Source organism: Anopheles arabiensis, chromosome 2, assembly GCF_016920715.1.
Source record: "Anopheles arabiensis isolate DONGOLA chromosome 2, AaraD3, whole genome shotgun sequence".
Lineage (NCBI taxonomy): Eukaryota > Metazoa > Arthropoda > Insecta > Diptera > Culicidae > Anopheles > Anopheles arabiensis.
Genome location: NC_053517.1, coordinates 35,937,070 through 35,961,136, shown reverse-complemented (window position 1 = coordinate 35,961,136; position 24,067 = coordinate 35,937,070). Strand labels below are relative to the sequence as shown.

General features: G+C 42.7%; 3 protein-coding genes across 4 annotated transcripts in view; 2 read left to right on the top strand and 1 right to left on the bottom strand.

Annotated features, from left to right (window-relative positions):
• The first annotated feature begins 9,038 nt into the window (after window positions 1–9,038).
• On the top strand, window positions 9,039–10,441 carry LOC120898770 (sugar transporter SWEET1-like). Its single transcript, XM_040305088.1, has 4 exons — window positions 9,039–9,339; window positions 9,406–9,691; window positions 9,774–9,893; window positions 9,972–10,441. Exons 1-4 carry the CDS (start codon window positions 9,164–9,166, stop codon window positions 10,074–10,076), a joined length of 687 nt encoding a protein of 228 aa, XP_040161022.1. The 5' UTR covers window positions 9,039–9,163; the 3' UTR covers window positions 10,077–10,441.
• Window positions 10,442–10,706: 265 nt separating this feature from the next.
• Window positions 10,707–24,067, top strand: part of LOC120898771 (sugar transporter SWEET1-like) — a 48,938-nt gene continuing 35,577 nt past the window's right edge. The window contains exons 1-3 of one of the 2 annotated variants that reach the window (XM_040305090.1): window positions 10,710–11,328; window positions 11,400–11,805; window positions 17,462–17,822. In XM_040305090.1, coding sequence (XP_040161024.1) covers window positions 11,159–11,328; window positions 11,400–11,805; window positions 17,462–17,560 — 675 coding nt within the window. In that variant the 5' untranslated portion in view covers window positions 10,710–11,158 and the 3' untranslated portion in view covers window positions 17,561–17,822. Of the gene's footprint in view, window positions 11,329–11,399; window positions 11,806–17,461; window positions 17,823–24,067 lie in introns of those variants that run through there. The other variant, XM_040305091.1, reaches the window with a different exon arrangement.
• Window positions 18,056–20,966, bottom strand: LOC120898769 (KH domain-containing, RNA-binding, signal transduction-associated protein 3-like). Its single transcript, XM_040305087.1, has 4 exons — window positions 20,531–20,966; window positions 19,842–20,463; window positions 19,596–19,759; window positions 18,056–19,363 (listed from the first exon to the last, which is right to left on the bottom strand). Exons 1-4 carry the CDS (start codon window positions 20,739–20,741, stop codon window positions 19,203–19,205), a joined length of 1,158 nt encoding a protein of 385 aa, XP_040161021.1. The 5' UTR covers window positions 20,742–20,966; the 3' UTR covers window positions 18,056–19,202.

The window sequence follows — 24,067 nt, the reverse complement described above, 5'->3', positions numbered from 1 at the left end:
TATTATTTGATAAGACCAACATATTTGTGAAACGGGGAAATCGTTTATCGTTGGCATGTAACAAAGCTTTTGAATAAAAATATATAAAAAAAAAAAACATAAAGCAAAAACAAAGTTAAGTAAATGGCCTTTCCTATCAATGAAACTCACACAGAATGTATACGCATAAGCATAGGTTTAACATATTTTAAATATGTCTATTATTAGGATAGAAAAAATAAATACTAATCACCATTAGCTGCTTCTAATTAAAAAGTCTAAATAATTACAACTAAATAATAAACTTTAAAAAATACTTTCTTCTTCTATTTGGCGTAACGTCCTACGCGGACATGCCGGTCTATACAGGCTTTCGAGACGTAATCCATTACCACACAGCCAGATAGTCATCTATCCTTGCAACGGGGCGACGGTCCATTGTAGGCTTGAACCTGTGACGCGCATGTTATCAAGTCGTTCGAGTTGACGACTGTGCCACGGGACCGCCCCTAACAGTTTAACATAGCATTTTACATCATGAACTCTAGTGAGAATAAAACATGTGACAAATTGTTCAAAATCGCATCAAAGTAATGGTTACAATATGCTGTATAATAGTTAAATAAAGAAACATTAAAATTTAGATGCATAAGACGACAACAAACAAGTCTGTTAAGCCATTATTAAAATGGTTCATAAAATGGTTCAAAAGCTACTGTAAATATCATAGAAAGGCCTTAACAAGGTCTTGAAAAAGAACATTATAGCAGAAAGTAAAATTTTATGATTTCATACTTTTTCACATAAAAGGCCCACAGTGCAGTCCCACACGAACACGAACACGATGAACACACGCCGTACACCGCCAAGCGTGTGCTTATCTGTTGCTTTCCGCGCGCCCCAAAAGCGAACGCAAACGTGGCCTACAAAACGCGGGTTCCTTCATCCAGGTGGGTGGTGATGTTTACCACCCGAACCCTCGCCGATACCGTACCATAGCATCGCGCGGAATGAACACCCAGCGGGAAATTTCGACTGCCTTCGTCTTCGGGTGCGTTATCAGCTGTGCAAACAGGTTTTATCGGCGTGCAACGAAACGAAAGGGGTTGTAGCAGCAGGTTTTCGCCAAAGTAGGTGGTAAAAAGACGAAAGGTAAGGTGATCTGTTGAAGTGTTGATGGGGAGGTTTTCTTCTTTTTTTCTTTTGGTACACATTTTTACGTTACTAGTTTGGCCAAGCTCAAGCCAACAGGTGACACAATTGAACTGCACAGTTTCACATTTGGTTGAAGGCTGGTTGCTGTTGGTTTACCGGGTTTGTTATCAATTCAAACTGTGAAAGTTTCACAACAAAAGGGCGTTTGATAAACGGCAAACGTGAAGCAATTATACAAAACAAATACGTGTAAATTTACCTCAAGATAGTAGGTAGTTGACTGGAACCGTATCAAACGAGTCGGAACTCATTAGTTGAATCGAAGTCACTATTCAACAGCGCAGGGAGCGCAATGGTTAACAAGCCAAATTTAATTCGTACTACGCGCCACTAAACCCACCTCCAATAACACAATTTGCATGCCGGCATGTCTCCAGGTGCACACATACCATACCAGGTATGTGTTCGTTCGCCGTTCGCCGGGTATTTCGAATCCAAATTGCTGCTTACACAACAAACAAACGCGTTGACGTCACGCTGAAAAGCGTTCACCAAGCAGCGTTCGGTTCGATGGCTGACTTGTACGCTTGATACGCCGTACGGGTAAAGCAGATTAAGCTAAGTAAATAGGCAAAATCGGCAGGAAAACGGGGTGCTATTGTATCGTGATGCTTCAGCAAAATTGATTCATTTGCTCTGGTGAAGATCGAATCCGATTTCGTGCGGATTCTACGGAATCGAATGAAAAAAAAAACAACAACCCCGGAACAGCTATGCCGCGATGCAATAGCTCGGGATCAGCGGGTAGAATTGTCGACCAGAAAAGGGAAAATTGGAAAATGTCATGGAAAATGGAATATGTGTGTCGGTGTTTGCGTGACATGTGACGCTGTCCCTGAGCTGCCATGTCATGGTATAGGACTAATTTGTTTGTTTGCGATTATGCAGTAAAATGTAGGAAAAAACACGAGTACGTATAGAAGCTTCTATGTAATTTGAAACAGTTTAATTGCTGTTCAAAACAGTGGTACTGCAATTAATCGATATACTTGTTATGCATGCATCATGTTGTTGATTTCTTTTAATGGACAGTCCATGATAATCATTATTTATTGCCTTTTGGTATGGGGAGGACGGGTAAAAAAAATTGAAATAGATCAACCGTTCTAATGTCCCTCAATGCTTCATTAAACCTCCGTTTGTGCAAACTTAACGCGAACAATTTCAGGCCTATGATTTTTGAGGGGGAGGGCGATAGTCATTTAATTTGAACACGCCCACACCACCCACGCTAACGGACGGAGCGGTACGAATTGCACGATCCTTATCGATCGATCAAGCAGCGCCTCGATAGGATCCGCGCCCGTTGCGCCCAGGTTCCGAATAGGGAGGGTGGCAATTAATGGGTCTGTCAGTCAAAATTTGCATATTAATTTATGACCGTGCTTTGCTAGTTGTCGAGCCGGGGTCAATCAGGCGGGTGCCTGGTCGGTACAAGCAAGGCAGGAAGGCTGTCAATCGACCCTTTCAATCGGATGTTACACTTTTCCGTTACAACGCTTGATTTCGATGAGCAGTAACGGTTCGTCGAAAAGGGAATCACAACGAAACCGGAATTGTCAGTAGCAGATTGGAGCCGGTGTATTGGTTATCTGCAACGAAACTCACCACAGGATACCGAATTAGTGCACTCCATAACAATCTTTACCGTCGCAGAATCTAATCCTCTCGCTCGTTAGCAGGACGGAGTGAAGTCGGCCCAAAAGTAAATGGCATCCAATTTGTGTCCTTAAATTTTAGCGGAACAGCATCGGGATGAGGAATGTGGCAAGTTGTAGTTTAAAAAAGATCATCTCCCCACGGGAAGATGATTTCTAACTTGCTTGCCAAAGCGAAGCGATTGTGTTACACTACTGCGCTTCACAAACTCAGCACGGAGAATTGTAAATGGAGAAAATGGATACTTTTTCACCGAAGGGTATTTCGGGTAGCCCGGGATGAGGGTTTTTACCCGCCCTGGCAAATGATGGAATGCTACGGGAAGTTCGTGGAAGGTATCATATGTAAGGTAATCACATTTCTTATTTACTGTGTAAAGGGAGTTTTTTTGTCTGAATCGAAACGAAAAAATCGTCTTAAAACAGAAAGGCACTATCAGTATTTTGAACTGATTTGCGATGAAAGCGCCACAAAAGATGCCAAAAAAAAACCATATAAGTCGTTTGTGTAAAAGTGGAAAGGATTACAGAAACTAGTAGATTTGTTAGTGTGTTGTATTAACTTGTTTATATTTGTAAAGTCAGCTGCTTCATTAATGGGGAAGAGAATGAATTTTCATACAAATACATGAACACAAGCAAGGTAAATAAACACTTGAACTCGAATTTAACCAGAATCAATAATACACATGCAGACGAGAGTATGTGTGTGTGTGTGTTTTTGTTATATTTCACCTTTGCTCTTTCAGTAATCTGACAAACTCCACAGTAAGTTACTGTGTAGATGATTGATCTCTATTCAATTTCCATGATGCGAGTAATTGTGCAGCGGCAGCATACAGGAAAGCTCATAGTAACAATAATCGATATCGTTTCCTTTTATTCTCACTGTGCTGCGTTCTGCAAACTTTTCGAGATTTAATGGAAATAAATGACAAAACGAACGTAGTGAAGTAAAAGCGCAATGAAAATTGAGCATCATTCCGGTATGAAAAGTTTCTGGTATGAAACAATTCCTATTCGTGCACTCGGCAGCATAAGACGCGTATACGGGTAAGTTCCTTTCCAAGGTACTATTGATAAGAATGTGACACGCGTGACGCGATGCTATGGGTGTGAAATGATTCGCTTGCGCATGAGACCCTTATGAACGGTGGTATGCGGCATAGGGGATGTTACGCTTTCACGCTCGCTTTTAGTCCATTAATTACGCGCAGTCCCCATCGTTAGACCGCCACTTCTGGCAAGTCAACAAAACGCTGACCGAGAAGGGCAGATTCAACACCGTCTGCCACGATGATGAACAGACGTTGACTAATTAGATACCCGCTTCAGTAGTGGTTCATCCATTACTGTCTCACCTACCGATCCGTCGCATGGAACTGTTGCGTGCAGTAACAAGCCAACTAACTAAATGGCACAGTCCACACACAGACGGTCACGTATTAAGGGTACGTGGTAGAGCCTTTCCCTTGCAGAAGGTACCGTCGTCGTCGTCGTCGTCGTCGTCGTGGCAGAGACCGTGGTTGAAGCCTTATCAAACCGTATTTAACCTGCCGTTGGAGCATGGCCAAATGATAAGCACAATTATTCCGATAACGAAGCGTGTGCTTCGTTGGGGTTGTATGTGTGAGCGGTCACAGCGAAGGTGGTTGCGTTGTATCGCAACTACCTTAAGTTCAATTTGGTATCTTTAGCTAACTATTGCACGCTTGTTTCAAAGGCTGTTTTATTAGTGACTTGGTATGGCAAGTGTGGTATAGTATGCATTATATCTCTCAATTGAAGTTAAAGATGATATGCTACTAATTACTGTTTTACGCCTTAATTTAATCTATTTAGATAACAGAACTGCCTTTTTGAAATCGCATGTATTGTGACACATATATTTGAGAAATTACTGTTCCATAAGCATACGACAAGTCGATTAGCAAATATCATCACTTAGTACCAAAACAGTATCTTCCATATAAAAAAGAGGATTTCGTTCCATTGCAAAGCTATATTAAACTGTACCGATATGTGTTCGGATCTTCAGAGCTACAATATACGACTGAGACTTACATTTTATCGCGCGTTTTAGAAATAGTACACAAAAACAAAAGCGAAAGATATACACATTGCAAAAGGTGAAACGTATTTTCTCTTCGTTCACTTAGGATATGAACTGTCTGGTAAGCAAGAGCATCTTATCTCATCCCACCTGCCCTTACGGTAGTGCATATTCCACCGATTTCATACCATCCACTAGAGCACACGGCACATATGCTCGTCATTGTTCCGCATAAAGATTACGACCGTTCAGCGAGCTGCGGTGTCCATCAAGGCGTATAACGCGCACCACAACAACACCAATCGCGAGTAGCGTTGGTTCTTTTCTCTTTAAGAAGACAACATCGTCATCATCATCATCATCATCTTGATGGTAATGGATGTGCTATAAAGTTGGAGCACAAATTGTTGCATTTGAATATTAAAAAATGCAACTCACAATCGGAAAAACCGCTCCTTTTAAAGTGCTTTAAAGATCCATCAGTTCTGATGAAGTTTTAGCCATAAAACCATAATTAAAAAAAAAAACGAAATGTTTTAAAATAGGAGACATATTTCCACTGTATAGATCGAGCTGCAGCGTTGCACATAAAATAGATGCATTACTGTAAATTTCACACAAAAACAATGTGTACACAAAGCCATTCACTCTACTCTTGTTGTGTTGTTTGCTTATGCTTTTCACTATAAGACAATAAACGTGAATAGAGAGCGGCTTCACAATAGGACCAATCATTTCACCTGATCGTAGTGCATCAGAGCAAACGGAAATGCTTGGTGGCAAAGTGTTTTCTCTTCGTGCCATCCGCGTCTTTTGCCATCGATCGCTGCTCTCGCCGCTGTATTGTATGGATTAGTGATGTGCTGTATGGAGCGCACCCACGACTCCGATCCGACTCCGACTATTGTTAGTTCGATTCCGACTCCGGCAAAATGGAACCACTAGATCCGCCCGGAGTCGGAGTCGTTTGGAGTCGTCCGTAGTCGACCGGAGTCGTCCGGAGTCGACGACTCCGAACGACTCCGAACTACTCCGACTCCGAATGACTCCGGACGACTCTGGACGACTCCGAACGACTCCAAACGACTCCGAACGACTCCGAACGACTCCGAACGACTCCAAACGACTCCGAACGACTCCGGACGACTCCGGACGACTCCGAACGACTCTGAGCGATACCAGATGACTCCGACTCCGGGCGACTCCGGACGACTCCGAACGACTCCGACGACTCCGAACGACTCCGAACGACTCCGGATGACTCCGACTCTGGGCGACTCCGGGCGACTCCGTACGGCTCCGGACGATTCCGAACGACTCCGGATATTGCAGCGCGGACCTACCTTCCGGAGTCGATTCCGAATTTATCGGAGTCGGATCGGAGTCGACTCCGGATTTTTGCCAACTTTACCCATCACTAGTATGGATGCACTATCGCGCAATTGCATGGTAATGGGATGCTTTTCTGCACCTTTCGCTGTCCCCTGGGAACTATCACCACCCGATTGCACAAAATCCCGTCAAACTTTATATCATCTTGTCTCGTCGCCTTTTACAATCCTGAAAGGCACCCTTCTCAACGAAAGCTCCTCCACTTTCCTGTCGCCATAGGACAACGATTGCGAATGGATGGAAAATAGCGTCTTTCCGGCATTCGCCGCTTTCATTCGAATGTTTTATCCCCTCCGAACAGATCCCTTATAAAATGGGTACAATTGAAAGCCAACACAATATGCCGTTTTGACGGATATTCTCGACTCACTCTCTCTTTCTCTCTCTCCTTCCATCGAAAGGCGGAAAAGTTTGGTTTTTCCCGATGGGGGTATCGCGAGGGGTTGGTTGAGTTCGTGAGCAGGTCGTTAATGAGGCGGCAAATCAACCGGATGGAAGAATGGTGTAGCATTGTGTGTCCTTAAACAAATTGTGAAGGGAAATGTAACAGAGGCAGAGCAATCAGCGTTGTTGCATCCGTAATAGTAAGTCTTTCTTTTGCGGTAGATATGTAATTTTTTATGACACTGGTTAATTTGGAGATGTTATAACTGGGGACATGCAACGCAATTTCAATATTGTATTCTTAATTCTGATTCTTAATTCTGCCGGTCTCGTAGTACAGTCGTCAACTCGTACTACTTAACAACATGCCCGTCATGGGTTCAATCCCCAAATGGACCGTGCCGCCATACGTAGGACTGACTATCCTGCTATGGGGGGAAATCAATTAGTCACTGAAAGCCAAGCCCACAAGTGGTACAGGCAGGCCTTGACCGACAATGGTTGTTGAGCCAAAGAAGAAGAAGAATTCTTAATTCTGAGATGAATATGACTAACGTAACGGAGCTGAGCAATTAATGGTATATTCTTAATTGAGCTATTACTGTTCCTGAATCCCTACCGGTCATGGATCTTATTTTATAGCTTTATTTGTTCTGGAACTAAACATGAACCCATGCTGATCTTGACAGTAATACTGAACCCGAGCTCGTCATAGAAATAATCTCGAATAATTATCGGTATTGGAACCGTTTCCGAGCTTATATCGTTTCAGAAACTAATCTTGAACCCATATAGAAACTAATCTAGAAACTGACCTCAAACCAATACAAGTCCTAGACTTGGTCCGAGCCCATACCGCTCCTGGGATTGATTCCAAACTCATATCTTACTTACTTACTTACTTATCCGGCGCTACAACAACTTTGCGGTCTTGGCCTGCCTCAAGAGTGTTCGAAACCGCTCAAGGTCTTGCGCCTATGTCTGCCAGTCCGTAATCCCGGCCTCAATGGCATCTTGCCACCTCAATTTGGGCCTACCACGCCTCCACTGTCTTTGTAGACGGCCTAAAAAGACTTTACGGGCTGGGTCGTCCGTTTCCATACGTACAACATGGTCAGCCCACCGGAGCCTGCGTATCAACTCTTGATTTCGATCTGTACGAACTTGATGCGTATGTCACGCCTACGTAAGTTTGGATTTGTTATTGGTAGGGTCGCTTATGTTGGCACCATCAGTTTGGTCGTTGCCTAGTTTATCTGCAATCCGAGGTTCTCTGCCGCCTGCTCGATCCCTTGGTAGGCTTCTGCTACATAGGAGAGTCACAGACCAATGATGTCTATATCATCAGCGTATGCCAGGATCTAGGATGACTTATAGAAGATGGTTCCCGTAGTCTCCACCCTCGAGTCGCGGATGGCCCTCTCTAGCGCCAGGTTGAATAGGAGACAGGCAAGCCCGTCCCCCTGGAGCAGACCTTTGGTGGCAGCAAAAGGCTCTGAGAGTTTTCCATCCACCCTCACCTGGCAAGTGACGTTGGTCATAGTCATTCTAACTAGCCTTATCAGTTTGGCCGAGATTCCTAAAGGGGCTCATAGCGTCGTAAACTCATATCGGTCCGGGAAATTATACTCAATCCTTACCGAGCCTGGAAATAACCCTTACCGGTTCTGATAACTAAATCCGAAGCATTTTCGGTCCTAAATCTGATCCTGAATCGATTTCGTTCGTAAAACTAAGCCCGAACTAACACCGTTACTGGAACCGAGCACGAACCCTTATCGATTCTGTAACTGATAGCGAGCTAATATTGGTTCTGGAATCGATCACGAACTCATACCGGTCCTGTAACTGATACTAAACTCATACCAGTTTGGGAACCGATCACGAATCCATATCGATCCTGGAACTGATCACGAACCCACAGTTCCGGTTCTGGAACTGATACTAAATCTATACCGGTTCTGAAACATTCACTGTGCCCATTACAGTCCTGGAACTAACCCTGAAGCAATGTGGCGGAAAAAATAAACATTACAACATTGAATTTACCATTTTAATTAAAACGGTGAGAGCATTCTTTTACTGCAGACAGTCGAGCGCAATAGAAACAGAACCATTTGCTGCAGAAAACCTACTTCCATTCCATAGGGTTGCTTCAAGAAAAAAAAAAATCAAAGAGCATCGTGATAAGCCACGCACCTTGTGGTGCTGATTATAAAACAAACATTCCGATGCGAGACATTTCTCACTTACCGCGGAGCGCTGGCAGTCAAACCATTCGTTAAGCCTCTACATCTCGACAGATTTAGCAGAGAGTGATTAGCATCTTTGCTCACTCTTAAGCGCTGTAGAGCGTCCTAAATTTACCGTCTGCGATATGGTGCCACTGCTGTGAGTCGCAACTTCTCTCAGTGTACAGTTGCACGCTCGGTGGCGTGTCGAGAGGCTGCGTACGGAGCGTTCCCCGGTTGGTTGAAACACCATGTTTACTACACTGCTACTGGCCGGTCTAGAAGCGCACCGGGAACGGATCGGTCAAGCAGCGGGGCTACTGACGGTCGCCCAGTACTTGGCGGGATGGTTTATTTGTAGCGACATTAGGCGCCGCGGCACATCGGCCGGCGTTTCACCGCTTCGCTTCATCGGTGGCTGTGGACTGTGAGTAAAGCAATGCAACGCTTTGGGATTGGCATTTTTTATTTGTACCGTTCCGTTCACTTCCAGCTCCATCCTTCAGCTGCAGTACTCCGAGAAGCTTCACGCACCGGCACTCATCTGGACCAGCATTTTCACGCTGGCCTTTTCGCTGCTTTACTCACTGTGGTTCTGGTGGTACACGCCACCGAGCGGGCGAGGTGCACTCTACCGGCTCACGGCGGCTGTGGCGTCTGTTACAGCTGGTCTGTACGCATATGGCGCCCAGGGCGATGGTCCCGACGTGATGTACCGGCTGGGCATGGTACTGACCGTGCTCGCACTCGCTTTCATAGCCCTACCGCTGGCTCAGTTGGTAAGTTGGCGGAAAGTGGAACGATTTAGCAGCTCTATCTAACCCACGGTACCACGTTTTGCATATTGTTTCGCACCGACAGCGTTCGATTATTCGCGCCAAAAGCAGCGCCGGCCTGCCCCTGCCTGCGATACTCGCTTCCACCGGTGCAACCGTGCTGTGGCTTTTGTACGGACTGCTCATCAACAACACGTTCATAGTGGTAAGACTGTTGGAGCACAGCGCCGCCGTCAGTTTCAAATGCATTCGCCATAAACGCCTTTTTTATACCGCACGACAGGTCCAGAAAATCATAGCCATGGGTCTGTGCACGGTTCAGCTATCGTTGTTTATCATTTATCCAGCATCCACCAGCAGTGGTGGTGAGAAGAAAAAGCAAAGATAATCCCCTGGCGGGCCGAGTGGGTTTGGTAGAAAAATCCCTTTTCGAAGGAGGGATCTTGCTGAGGGTTGCGAGGAAGCGGAAAAGCTGTCCAACTGGCTGGACTACGGCTGATAAGGCGCATCATGTACGCGAAACGAAATCAGCGTTTGCTACAGATGGTTGTGCTACAGATGATGTGTTTGTGAAAGGGTGGTTGTTTATAGACAACTATTGTATCTGGCAGCTAACAAAATTTTGGTTTTTGGTTTTAGGTTGAATTTTATAAAGCGTGAGGTTCTAATGGCAGTAAACACACAAAAACGTTTAAAGAAAGGATAAATTGAAAATAAATACAAACAAAACATTCAACAGCATTAACAAAATTACTTTCAAAACGTGTAGTCCACCCTTTTAATCTTGCTGCGTACCGTACAGCGTAAAATGATGTAGCTGCGTATGAGACAGTACATTCGAACAGGGGCAAGATAAGATAAGATAAATCGCGACCGTGCACTATACAAACTCGAAACAAGTAAAACAAAATCTTCTCTGCTCAAATATCAACAGAAAATGCGCGTTTTATACGCGCTCCCAGTTTCAGTTTCAAACTGTCATCTTCTTTTTCCACGTGCTGGTGAGCGCACGACTGTAACTTTGCGCACCGACGGCTCCTACTGGCAGGCACGCAATAGAATACGCGAGCGCAAACACACTACCTCATCCCGATAGCAAACGTGCAAAGTCACGGCCGCTGCAGCAAATTGTAATCGATCGTCAAGCGTTTCACAGATTTAGGGAGAAGGGGTGTGAGCGCCTAACCCCGCCTGGCGACGCGCAAAGCGAATAGAGATGCGCGACAGCTGTTTGCGTGAGCGCATGCTCTACCACAAACACAGCCGCACAGTGCAATAGAAACAATCTCCAATGCTCCAATGCTAGATTCGCCCGTTGGGTCGGGTTCCTTCTGTGTCGCTTAGTGTATGTGCGGTGGCAAGCGAAGTAACATCGCGCAGCAGCATAACACGCGCTCTGACCTTGGAGCTTGGGAAGGGTGGTTTTTGGTGTTTCGGTGTCGTGTAGTGTGGGGAAGTGAATAATCAACCATGGAGGCCATATCGGAGGCGCTGCAGCCGTACAAGGAACAGGTTGGCATGGCGGCCGGCATCCTCACGGTGGGACAAATGTTTAGCGGATGCTTCGTGTGCAACGACATCCGGAAGAAGGGCACTACGGATGGCTTCTCAGCGATGCCGTTCGTCGGTGGTTGCGGACTGTAAGTGGCAACAGTGCAGTCGGTTTGGTATCGCGAGCAATCGCTACAATCGGATTGGTTCTTCTCCGCAGCACTGTGCTCTTCCTGCAACACGGCATGCTGATGAACGATTCCGCCATGACCAATGCGAATCTGGTCGGTCTGACGATCAGCCTGGCCTATGCCATATTTTTCCTACTCTACACGCCGCCCACCGGGCGGTCCAGCTACTGGCGACAGGTCGGCGGAACGGCACTGTTCACGATCACCCTGCTGGGGTACGTCAAGGTGGAGAACCCGTCCGTGGTGGAGGATCGCTTCGGCATGATCATTACCGTGCTGATGCTGGCCCTGATCGGGCAGCCTTTGTTCGGCCTGCCGGACATCATACGCCGCAAGAGCACGGAAGGCCTCCCGTTCGCCATGATCCTGTCCGGTACGATCGTTGGGCTGAGCTGGCTGCTGTACGGTGTGATTTTGAACAATGTGTTCGTGGTGGTAAGGAGTGTTTTCATTAGTAAGCAAGTCGCAGTTCTGTGCGATACTCGGAGCCGATCGGACGTGTTTACGAGAGACTCTACTGAGGGCAATACACAGTGTTATCAGCTATCGTTAGTTTGAAGCAACGACCTCCGTTCCTGTTTTTTTTTTTTTGGGTGAGAGAAAGAGACACTCACCTGGAAACTGGAAGATTGAAGAGTATAGAATTTCTCTCGCTTAAACAGCGCTGCCTCTCGTGGCGCGCACAAGCAAGTGCTGAAACAGGTTTTTTTTTTCTCTTTCTAATTGATATTGTAAGTAGAAACACTTTATCTAATTTTTCAAACGATTTAACACCATGGGAGGACCAGGCACTGCCTGGGGGGAATATCCCACAACTCCACCGAATATTAGAGGTAGACAAGCACCTATATGGATGGATGGAGAAGATAGACTGGGAGAATTATTATACCTTGTTCTGAGTCCCAACGAGAAGTCTGTTTTACCGAAAAATCCATTCATAATTGAAAAAAGTCTAACCAACCACGCCGGGAATATTGAACCCTGCAAGCCAATCGACAAAGGTTCGAAATATCTGGTGAAGACCAGAAGCCGAGCTCAATTTGAAAAGCTTCAAAGCTTAACAAAACTCATCGACGGTACTAGTGTCAATATTATAGCGCACCCATACTTAAACAGTGTTCAGTGCGTTATCGTATGTAACAGCTTAGAAGGTCTTTCAGACGATGATATCCTATCTGAAATGAAGGAACAAAAAGTAGTGTCAGTGAAGCGTTTTTTGCGTAAGGAAAATGGTGAAATTAAACCAACTAACTCTTTCCTTTTAAAAATAGACGCTGTTCAAGTCCCACATGAAATACGGGTAGGATGTTTGGTTGTAAAAACCCGAACATATTATCCTCGACCAATGATTTGTACACAATGTCTCATCATAGGCCACACTAAAAATAGATGCAATCATGAAACTTGTTGCGCAAATTGCGGTGAAAAAGAACACGGAGTCTGCTCTTCTCCCATCAAATGCAAAAACTGTTCGGGTAGCCATGTTTCACTTAGTAGATCCTGCCCAACGTACATAGACGAACAAATGATAATCAAAATTAAAATCGACAACAGCATCTCTTATACAGAGGCCAAATCCGTCTTTGAAAACAAAAGAGCCCATTCGGTAAACGAGAGAATACAAAACGCACAACAAGAATCTGTGAAAGATCAAATTATAGCGGATTTGAAAAAAAAAGTAGCCCAACTCGAAGAAAAAATGGACAGCTTTTTGAAAGCTAATGACAAACTGCAAAAAGATAATGACAAGCTCAAACACATGTATCTGCAAACAATCAAACCAAAAACTAATACTAACACTACATCCGAACCCATCGACAGCTCAGATAACGAAAATACTGCACCGACGCGATCCCACGCACACATCGTAAACCTTGCAAGCAACCTTAACACGAAGATAGATACTGATAACGGAGACAATGCCTACGATAAACCGATACAAAAACGCAAAGTTGACTCATACTCATCCACAGACGAACAACACAGCGACAAAACTATACCGAATACGGACGAAAACAGCTCTGAATTTGTTAAACCGAAAACAACTAGACGCCCGAAAAATCGCAAAACGGACTAATTTGAAATTTATATCTGATCAGCCTTTGATAATAATGATTTGCTATTTCTTCCTATGACTTTCAATTCGATTCAAAAAATAATAATATAGATATTTCTCCATATATTATTTCTTGGAATATCAGAGGCATGAACAAAAATATTGACGAACTTAAAATATTAATCAACAAACATAATCCTTCTTTTATCGCTCTTCAAGAAACAAACCATATGCCTAATACTCTACACCATAGTCCACTGAACAATTACACGTGGAGATTTCATAACAAACCAACACTTCAACACAGCGTGTGTCTAGGTGTTAGAAAGAACATTTCGCACACACAGCTTAACATCTCATCCGACCTTCCACTAATAGCTATCTCTACAAAAGTACCATTTGATATTACCATAGTTTCTGCATACTTCCCTAATAAAATGCACCCCACAAACGAACTTTCTTTATACTTAACACAAACTCTTAACCAAATAAATGGCCCAATACTACTTGTAGGCGATTTAAATGCTTCTAACACGTATTGGAGAAATACACGAACTAACACTAGAGGAAAAATTCTCCATAACCTTTTTGACCTGAACAATTTACAAGTAATAAAAAACTCGTCACCCACTCGCATATCTCCAAGCGACGGCACAGGATCATGCATTGATCATTGCGTTGTGTCGTCTTGTTCCACTGAACAATTCAGCTTGGTAGTAGAGGAGGATTTGCACGGTAGTGATCACTTCCCCATCCTCATTTTTGATAAGCATGGGGATACGCGGCCAAAGTTGCGACCACGTTGGAAATATAATGAGGCTGATTGGTCTAGTTATCGTTTCCTTATCGACAGGGCTATTGATGGGTCAACACTGCTTTCGGTTGATAGTTTTTGCAGTATTATTCTTATGGCAGCAGAACTAAGCATCCCACGAACGTCAGGCAAAATTCCCAAAAAGTCGGTACCATGGTGGAATGACTCGGTTGAAAAAGCAATAACAGCACGAAGAAAAGCTCTACGGAAATTGAGGAAAGCCAGCACTATCAGTAACAACCCGAATACTTCATACCTAGCTTTGAAGTACCAAGAAGCAAACCAGATAGCCAAAAATGAAATAGAAAAAGCAAAAAAAGTAAGTTGGGAAAAATTCGTCACAAGCATTGACCCATCTCTTTCATGCAAAGAAGTTTGGAGTATGGTGAAAAATTTGACAGGAAATAGTCAGTTCTCATTTCCAACACTGTTGAACAACAACGAACCAATCACTTCTCCATCCTGCATTGCAGAACATTTTGCACAACATTTCTATGAGGCATCTGCAACTTCTAAATACTCAGCTACCTTCATTCAACGCCACAAATCTAAAACTATATCATCCATATCATTTGTTGATACAAATAATCAATCGTATAACAAACCATTTTCCACAGAAGAACTAAGCTGGGCTTTGAGAAAATGTAGAGGAAACTCTGCGGGTATAGACGATATCGGCTATCCACTCCTCAAGCAGCTTCCTGAGCGTGCATTACACTGCCTTCTAGAAATATATAACAACATATGGAGGACAGGTGAAATTCCAAATAATTGGAAAACTAGTCTGATCGTCCCAATTCCAAAGGCAGAAAAAGACAGCTTAAGTGTAGACAGTTATCGACCAATCTCTTTGCTGTGTTGTATGAGTAAAGTCCTGGAACGTTTAGTCAATCGACGACTAATTCAGGAGCTAGAGAGCAGAAATCTGTTAAGTGACAAACAGCACGCTTACAGAGTCGGCCGTGGTACAGAGACTTATTTTGCTTGTTTAGAAAACGTTCTCACTGAGGCTAAAAATAAAAATTATCACACTGATTGTGCAGTTGTTGACCTATCAAAGGCCTTCGATCGTACCTGGCGTCCGGCGATCCTTGAGCAATTGAAGAAATGGGGATTTGGAGGAAGTTTACCGCGCTTTATAAAAAATTTCCTAACAGACCGGACCTGTAAAGTACTGATTGGATCATATACCTCTAACATCAAGGTTTTGGAGAACGGTGTCCCTCAAGGTGCTATATTATCACCTACGCTTTTTCTAATAAGCATGGAGTCTTTATTACAAACGATACCTACTAATATAGACACATTCCTTTATGCTGATGACATTATACTAATTACTTCGGACCAATCGGAAACAAAAAATAGAACCAAACTACAAAAAGCACTCAATAAACTTCATCATTGGTGCTGCTTGACAGGTCATGATCTATCAACAACAAAAAGTAAAATTCTTCATATATGCAATAAATCACACAAACGAACACTTAAACCTTTAAAAATTAAATCAGATATAATTCCAAACGCAAGAGCAGTCAAAATTTTAGGAGTCATCATTGACTCAAGGTTAAAATTTCGACAACACCTTCTCTACGTTAAAAAATGATCAAAAGCAGATTAAATATTCTGCATATGTTAGGTTGTGGAAATAAGAGATCGGCAAGACGCACACTTCTCACTATTTTTAACAGTTGGTTTGTTCCAAAATTATTGTACGGCATTGAATTCATAACCATGGGCGATGCCAACTTTGGCTGCAAGCTAGCCCCAATGTACCACTCTGCTCTGAAAAAAATTACAGGTGCTTTTATCACTAGCCCAAACACCGCAGTACTTTGTGAAAGTGGACAATTACCTCTCGACCATGTTGTAGTCCTTAAAATAGTAAACCTAGCTGGCAGACTCATTGAAAAAGGAATCGAAGCAAATTCTTTTGTAGATAGAGCCAACAAGGTGTTAAAACAACTAACAGGTCACAGCATGCCCAACATAGCTAGACTCACAAGCTGTTCGACTAGACCTTGGTACGACAAAATCCCCACAATCGACTGGACATTGCAAAAACTAAGCAATCACGAACAACAAATAGTACAAAACTATCAAATGCTCATCGCCAACAAATATAAAATATATAACAAAATTTATACTGATGGCTCGGTCTACAACAGTTCTGCGGGCTGTGGCATAACATCGCCAAATGCTCGCTGTAGCATTAAGCTTCCGGAGAACACATCAATATTCTCAGCAGAGGCTATTGCTATTATGATAGCAACTGAAGAAGCGACCGTAAATGACAGACCTAACGTTATTTTCACAGATAGCGCTAGTGTTCTGAAGGCATTAGAGAAAGGATCCTTACGAAACCCCTACATACAAACTATCGAATCACTATCAAAAGACAGGTCAATCGAATTCTGTTGGATACCAGGGCATAAAGGAATCGCAGGAAACGAAGTAGCTGACCGTCTTGCGAATGAAGGTAGGATGATCAAAGATCATGTAGATGGAACTATCTCTAGAAGCGATGCATCCTTGTGGTGGAAAGGGGTAATAAATCAGAGCTGGCAAAACATTTGGAACAAATCACCCATTACCAACCTTAAAAAAATAAAACAAACCACGGCACCTTGGAACGATCCACTAGATCACAGTGATCAAAGAGTGGTAACAAGGTTGAGAATTGGACACACCCGACTTACACATACATACAAACTAAAAAAGGAATCACCGTTAATCTGCCCATTTTGTGGATGTGATACAACGGTGGAACACATTTTAATTAATTGTTTTGGATATTCTGCAGAAAGGCAGAAACACAGACTTGGAGATCATTTGGATATTGTACTTTCCAACAATTACAAGGAAATTGAAAAACTTTTGAATTTTTTAAAGGAAACCAATCTCTACAAACAAGTGTAGCAAATATGAATAAAAATATTTATAAAAACATAATTGAAATGAAAAAAGCACTAGAATTAACAAACATTTTCAACTTTCACCAATACCATAATAACTCTTGTAATTTTTTCTTCTTTTTCTTGAACTTTTAATTTATCCTTTTTTTTTTGTATCTCAAATAGTATTAGCGATTTCTGAATTTTAAATTACGAGAGGCGAATGCTAAAAAGCCTCGTAAAAAAATAAAACAACAACAACAACAACATTAGTAAGCAAGTAAGTAGTGTGGTTTGTTAATTTTTCGGCTCTGTCCCCGTTCGTTTTAGTGCCAGAACCTGGCTGCCGTTACGCTGAGCGGCATTCAATTGGCACTGTTTGCGATCTATCCTTCGAAGGCAGCCCCTCCGAGCAAGAAGCGCGAATGAACCAAAAGTATTGTTAGTGGTAATACAGGTAAAACGACTAAGGTTAAATATCAGCAGCTAATGAAATTAGCTCATTCCAAGTGATTGCCGTTACAAAACCGATGCATTTATAATGCAATTGCCTCAAACGCAAGAGTGAACCATTGCATTAATGCAAGTAAATGTCCGTACACAAGAAATAACAAACTGGACGTGCTAAGACTATTTTGCGATAAATCATCATCTTTCAATAAATAAAACGAAAAAGGTAAATAGTAAAATATATGATCCTAAAAGTATGCTATCTTAATTCTCATATCATCTATAGCTCACGGCAGTGTGACATTACGTAGCGATAGATTGCGGCAGTTGATCGCTACCTAGGCCTAGGCAGATCAATTGTTCGTCATCAACGGGCGGACAATTGATTGTGATTGTTCGTCGATTACAGCGAAGTGAAGGTGCAGTTGGGAGAAGGTTTGATTGTCTTCAACCTTTTCGATCATTTTGCAGTGGTTTTCGATTTGAACAGTACGATTGCTGCTTTTATTTCACAAACACTTCACTGCATTCGGGTGGATGGTTTATTCTACGATCGCGTTGCTGGGTTTATTTTATCTTTGAAACATTTTATTTGGTTATATTTGTTAATGTAGACTTTGTTATAATCCCTCTTTATAATGATTTATATTTATTTATGTTTATCCCTCCTATTTATGTTTTTGTTTGAGACACACCTAGGTCCTTGTTAAAGTTACAACACATTTTTCCATGGTTTTGCTTTTTGCTTTACTTAATATTTACTTGTTTACTATTTTGTTCTCAAATGATTTTTGCTTTAATAGTTATGGTGTTGCCTATTTATATTGTTAGTACATTAGATTGAATGTTTCATTTATTTTATTTTTTTTGTTTGTATTAAATTTCTCTAGTATAGACACTTTAGGTGCAGCTTCAATTTGATTATGTTGTAATATTATAAGTTTGTTACTCGTTTGTATTTTACACGTTGGAGTGTTGTATGTTTAATAATTTGAAGTATTTTTATTTAGTTTTCTTTTTGGATTACAACATATTTGGCATATTAACTGGTTATGCGGTTGGATAGCTTTTTTAATACAGATTGTATTGTGCAAAAGCATGTCTGGATCGCTGCGTATTCAAAACGGTTGACATTTGAACGAAATGTTAATGTCGGTATTGGATGGGTTTTCTTTAAAGCAAGATTACATCAATCTAATTTTTATACGGGTTTGATTGTTTATTGTTAAAATATGCCAATATCTATAAATTGTGTTAATTTTATTTCCCACTTTCTCCATTGTAATACGATTTATTTCGAAATTTGAATTGCCATATTTATCAACTTTTATTTATGATTTATGATGAGCTTTCATTTAATATTGACACAGCACGTTTAATGTACGTATGATGTTGCAAGATACGAGAATAAATGTCGAGCTAAATCATCGTCAAGAGCGAGAGAGAAGGAGTTTCGTAGTTCCAACCGCCTTTCTAACCGGCGCAGTACGTAACAAAAGAGTGCCCAAAGCCATTGTATTTTTTGTTTGTAACAACTTACTGCTTCTTGTTAGTCTACAAATGCAGCTGCATTGATTATTTGATCGATGGAGCTCGGTCAACGCTACCCTGTATCGCAATTTTACTTCGATTGGCGCGCGTACGGTGTATGGCGATAGGAAGAACGAGGATCCCGAGCGGCATGATGCTTCAGATCGATTTGCTCACGCGACGAACTTCCACTGTACGAGGCCGGTTTCCACGATCGATCGCTCATCGATGTGGTGCTTGGTTTGGAAGGAGCTGGCAATGATGTTGGATGAAAGTTTAAATATGTTTGACGCATTACAGTGTCGGTGATGATTTAGCAGGGTTTGGGTTTAAATATTGTTGGACGAAGTTGGACGAATATGTTGGACGAACATATACAGTAATGTTTCGTTTTTACAAAGGATATTGTTTATAGAATTGTTTGTTTGTTTTTGTTATGCATCGAAAATGATTACTCGTTTTGCATTGATCCATTAGTACTTACCAGAGTATGAGCTGGATTCGCGGCAATAATCCCGCCGATATTCATCGTCGTAATGGTTACTATCGTATTTTGATCGAAGCGGTGGAGGTGTTGGATGGTAGTCGTACGAGGATTCGTAATGTTCCCGATCATATCGCGAATCCTCGTATCTTAAATTTGTAGAGCTGAAATGTAAACAAGAAATCATTTAATTCAGATGAACGAACGAAGACGTCCGCCCCTCTGCTGGAAGAAGTCCATTCGTACCGTGGCATGTGTGAGTCCTCCAGCGCGGCACGCGCTTTGTCCAGAATCGAATAGATCTTTCTTTGCGGAGGATGCGTCCGTGACGAGGCGGGTACCGGTGATCTGGGCGCTGGGTCATCGTGTGCTGCATTCGCGTGCGATGGCATCGTTTTTCGGTACCCTTTCTTAACCGGAAAATCACATTCCGGATCTTCCAGCATTTCCCGCAACTGTTCCTGCCGGATGAAGTCGTTACTGTCCGGAATGAGGAACTTTCGTACCTCGGCCAGTGCGTATGCAATGCGGGCATGCGCTTCCGCTGGCGGCCCAAGGGCATTAATTTCCACGTGCAGATCATCGTTCAGATGGGCATACTTTGGATCCATCGCTAACCGAAGCTCTTCCTCTTTTTTACGATCCTTCATCGAGCCACGGCCCAATATGGCCATTTTGCACATGGTTTCTTCCTGTAGGCGCTTTAGCGAATTGCCCTTTGGACCGAGCAGTTTGCCGACGAAGTTAAACTTTGGATGCTCCTTAACAGGCACGATTACCTTCACCTGCACTTTGATGGGCTTCTCCCGGTAAATGTCGATGTAGCGTCTGGTGGGTGGTTTACCATTCCGCTGTGCCGTTTCTACTTCTACAAAACCAAAACGGAAAGAGCTAATCAACAGTGTGGGCACTTGAATGATGGCAGAGCGGCTTACCCTGTTCTAGCAGCCGATCGGCGATGGGATATTTGCGATCCAGTGCTATCCGTTCGTTCAGTATGCTTCTGACGTACTCCTGCACCTTTTCCGTTTGCTTGTTCGCTTCCTCCGAGTCATCCTCCGCGTCCATCTCGCGTACACTGGCGTTACTTTTGCGCTTAAAGTCGCTGGCCTCATCGTTGTAGCCATTCATTTCTTGGTCTGCCATTGTAACTAGAGCTCTGTGGGAGGATTAGCTTGATGAAAGCTGCTTGTTAAAAGAAGTTTTTTAGTTTGGATACAGCTTTGAAGCCGGAAGAAACGATTAAAGGCACACGTTGCGCGTATTTCTATAACAAAACTGGTTGAGCTACGGCAAGGATGTAAACAAACGCTGTTGTGGATGGTGGCCCTCTGGTGGTCGGTTACGACACTGTGTTGACGTTTCTCCATTGGGTGTTGTGAGCGTAGGTATGTCTACACGACGTCGATGGTATCGGTAGCTAACAAACAGAACTGTGTATGGAGAACATGTGTATGGATGAAAATTTGAATTCGGCTACATTGGAGCGCTGCTTATCCGGATACATTTTATCCAGCTGTACGTTTATCTGTGATTTTGAGAAATTACAGTTCAATACAAAGGTAACATTGCGTGTTGAGGAGGAAATTTGAAAAAAAAGGTTATCATAGCACATTATCATATCGTAAAACGCTTTAATTCTCGGCACTATTTGAATATTCTCATTGAAAACACATGAAGTTAATTACAGTAGAACGTCGATTATCCGGGTAGCTCGGGATCGGACGGTTGCCGGTTAATCGATTTGCGCGGATAATGGTCCAAGAAATGTCAAATTCATATAAAAATTATAAAATACACTAGTTTTATGATTAATTTACTTTGAATCAATCGATTAATCGTTAGAAGAATATTATTTTAATCGATAACTATAGGTTTAACAACTGTTCATGAAGAAAAATGAATTTCGAAAATACCACAAGACACTACAGAGCTGTACAAAAACCTGGTTGCCCACTTGGCTAACACTGCAAATGTTCGCTGTACGCTTCAACAGCTGTCACATTTATGGGCACGGTTAAACCGCCCGCCGTTTAATCCGCCCCCGGATAATCGACGTTCTACTGTACAACTGGTTACGTTTTACCAAAACATTATAAAAATAAAAAAAGGAATTTGTTTTAAAACATACAGTGGAGCGCCGTTTATATGAGTTCATTAGGACACGTCTTCGCCCGGATATCCGAATAACATGGATAATGAGTCGAATAATATATCTGATCACAAATTTTTGCTTTTTTTTAATTTAGCTTATGTTTTGATAAAAAAATACCCAGTTTGTATTACCTTCATGTTTTCCAAAAGAGAATATTTGAAATATGCCATGAATTACAGTGTTTTTGTTGTGATAACATGCTCTGATAACCGTTTTTTTTTAAATTCTTAGAGCACATTGAAAATTTTGTATTGGACTGTCATTTTTCTACAGCACGGATAAACGGACAGCCGGATAAAAGGTAGTCGGATAAACGGCACTTTACTGTATAATGACTGACTCATTATCCGTGTTATTCGAGTATCCGGGTTTTCCAATTTAGAGTTACAAAAATGTACCGAAAATGAAGGGACTGTCAAAAATGTTCAATTTAGAGAGGGTTGTCAAATTAGAGAGGTCTCAAATAAGAGAGAGAGTTCACTGGATTCTTTATAGTTGGTACGTTTTTCTTACAAATAAAAACATGAAAATGGACATAGATGTAAACTAGGTACAATTGAACAATGTATACTTATTTACTTACTTACTTATCCGGTGCTACAACCACTTTGCGGCCTTGGCCTGCCTCAGGAGTGTCCGAAACCGCTCACAGTCTTGCGCCTTCGTCTGTCAGTCCGTTATCCCGGCCTTAATAGCATCTTGCCACCTGAATTTGGGCCTACCACGCCTCCTATGCCCTTGTGGACGGCCTAAAAATACTTTACAGGCTGGGTCGCTCGTTTCCATGTGTACAACATGGCCAGCCCACCGGGGCCTGGCGAATTTGATACTCTGCACGGCAGTGAGGTCGCTGTACATCTCGTATGCTCGTCGTTATAACGGCTCCTCCAGTGTCCTTCCACACATACGGGGCCAAGTATCCTTCTGAGCATCTTCCTCTCGAACATGGCTCAGAGGGTTTCATCAGATTTGGACAGTGTCCATGTCTCAGAGGCTTATGTGAGTACCGTTACTATATAGGTACTATATAGTCCCAGCTTCGTCCGTCGCGACAGGTTCTTTGAGGTTAACTGATTTTTCAGGCTGTAGAATGACCGGTTGGCAGCCAGCATCCTTGCGCATAACTCAGCTTCCATGCTATTGTCGTTGCTGACCTTTTGCCCAATATAGGTGAATTCTGGGACGACTTCAAAAGTGCGTTCACCTATGTATACAATGTATACCTAATATGATAAAATTTATACAAGTTGCATATATATTGAGTCACTTGTTGTGATGTTAAACAAACGCTGCTCATTCTGAGCTAGGCTAACGAAACGTTCCTTCGTTCCTTCGAGGCGTTCGACGGAAAAAAGAATTAGTTTTAGGTACAGTTACAATTCGCATTCGCACAAAGGCGAAACGATGCAAGAAATTCTAATAGTTAAACAACATTTAAATGTTGCTTAAAGTTCCATTAGAAAATTTCAAACATTCACTCTTTGCTGCGTGTAGTTTCTAGTTCGGCTAAGTACTGGTTTCACTTTAAACATTCAACGTCGAAGTAGAATTTTAATGTTTTAAGAGGAATGAAAAATGTTAGCTTAATTCTTGGCTTCTGATAATCCCGTTCTGATATCATTTCCCGTTTTTTACTATGTGTTCCGTTTGTACATAAAATCGGCCTGGTCAGCCTAATTCAAGGTTAAATTTCATCCTTTGTAGTTTTAAAAATTACATCACACAGACATTTGTGAAGACTATTCCGTTAGCGCTTTCCGTTAGCAGATGATGAGTAAGGATATGGATTTGTTCCTAAAATAAATCCAACTAGTGAAACGGTTACTTATCCGGCGCTACAACCGCTTTGCGGTCTTGGCCTGCCTCAGGAGTGTCCGAAACCGCTCACGGTCTCGCGCCTTCGTCTGCCAGTCCGTTATCCCGGCCTTAATGGCGGACGCCTCCACGCCATCTTGCCACCTCAATTTGGGCCTACCACGCCTCCTCTGTCCTTGTGGACGGCCTAAAAAGACTTTACGGGCTGGGTCGTCCGTTTCCATGCGTATAACATGGCCAGCCCACCGGAGCCTGGCGAGCTTTATACGCTGTACGACAGTGAGGTCGCCGTACATCTCGTATAGCTCGTCATTATAGCGGCTCCTCCATTGTCCTTCCACACATACGGGGCCAAGTATCCTTCTGAGCATCTTCCTCTCGAACGCGGCTAAGAGGGTTTCGTCAGATTTGGACAGTGTCCATGTCTCAGAGGCGTATGTGAGCACTGGTACTATATAGGTACTATATAGTCCCAGCTTCGTCCGTCGCGACAGGTTCTTTG

What these genes read in the sequence shown, in the direction of transcription:
- LOC120898769 (XM_040305087.1), bottom strand. Translation starts at nt 20,741, where the DNA reads ATGGCAGACCAAGAAATGAATGGCTACAACGATGAGGCCAGCGACTTT. An exon ending in CGATCGGCTGCTAGAACAGG is followed by an intron (nt 20,464 to 20,530) that starts GTAAGCCGCTCT and finishes TTGGTTTTGTAG; the next exon opens with AAGTAGAAACGGCACAGCGG. An exon ending in GAGGACTCACACATGCCACG is followed by an intron (nt 19,760 to 19,841) that starts GTACGAATGGAC and finishes TTTACATTTCAG; the next exon opens with CTCTACAAATTTAAGATACG.
- LOC120898770 (XM_040305088.1), top strand. Translation starts at nt 9,164, where the DNA reads ATGTTTACTACACTGCTACTGGCCGGTCTAGAAGCGCACCGGGAACGG. An exon ending in TTCATCGGTGGCTGTGGACT is followed by an intron (nt 9,340 to 9,405) that starts GTGAGTAAAGCA and finishes GTTCACTTCCAG; the next exon opens with CTCCATCCTTCAGCTGCAGT. An exon ending in TCAACAACACGTTCATAGTG is followed by an intron (nt 9,894 to 9,971) that starts GTAAGACTGTTG and finishes ACCGCACGACAG; the next exon opens with GTCCAGAAAATCATAGCCAT.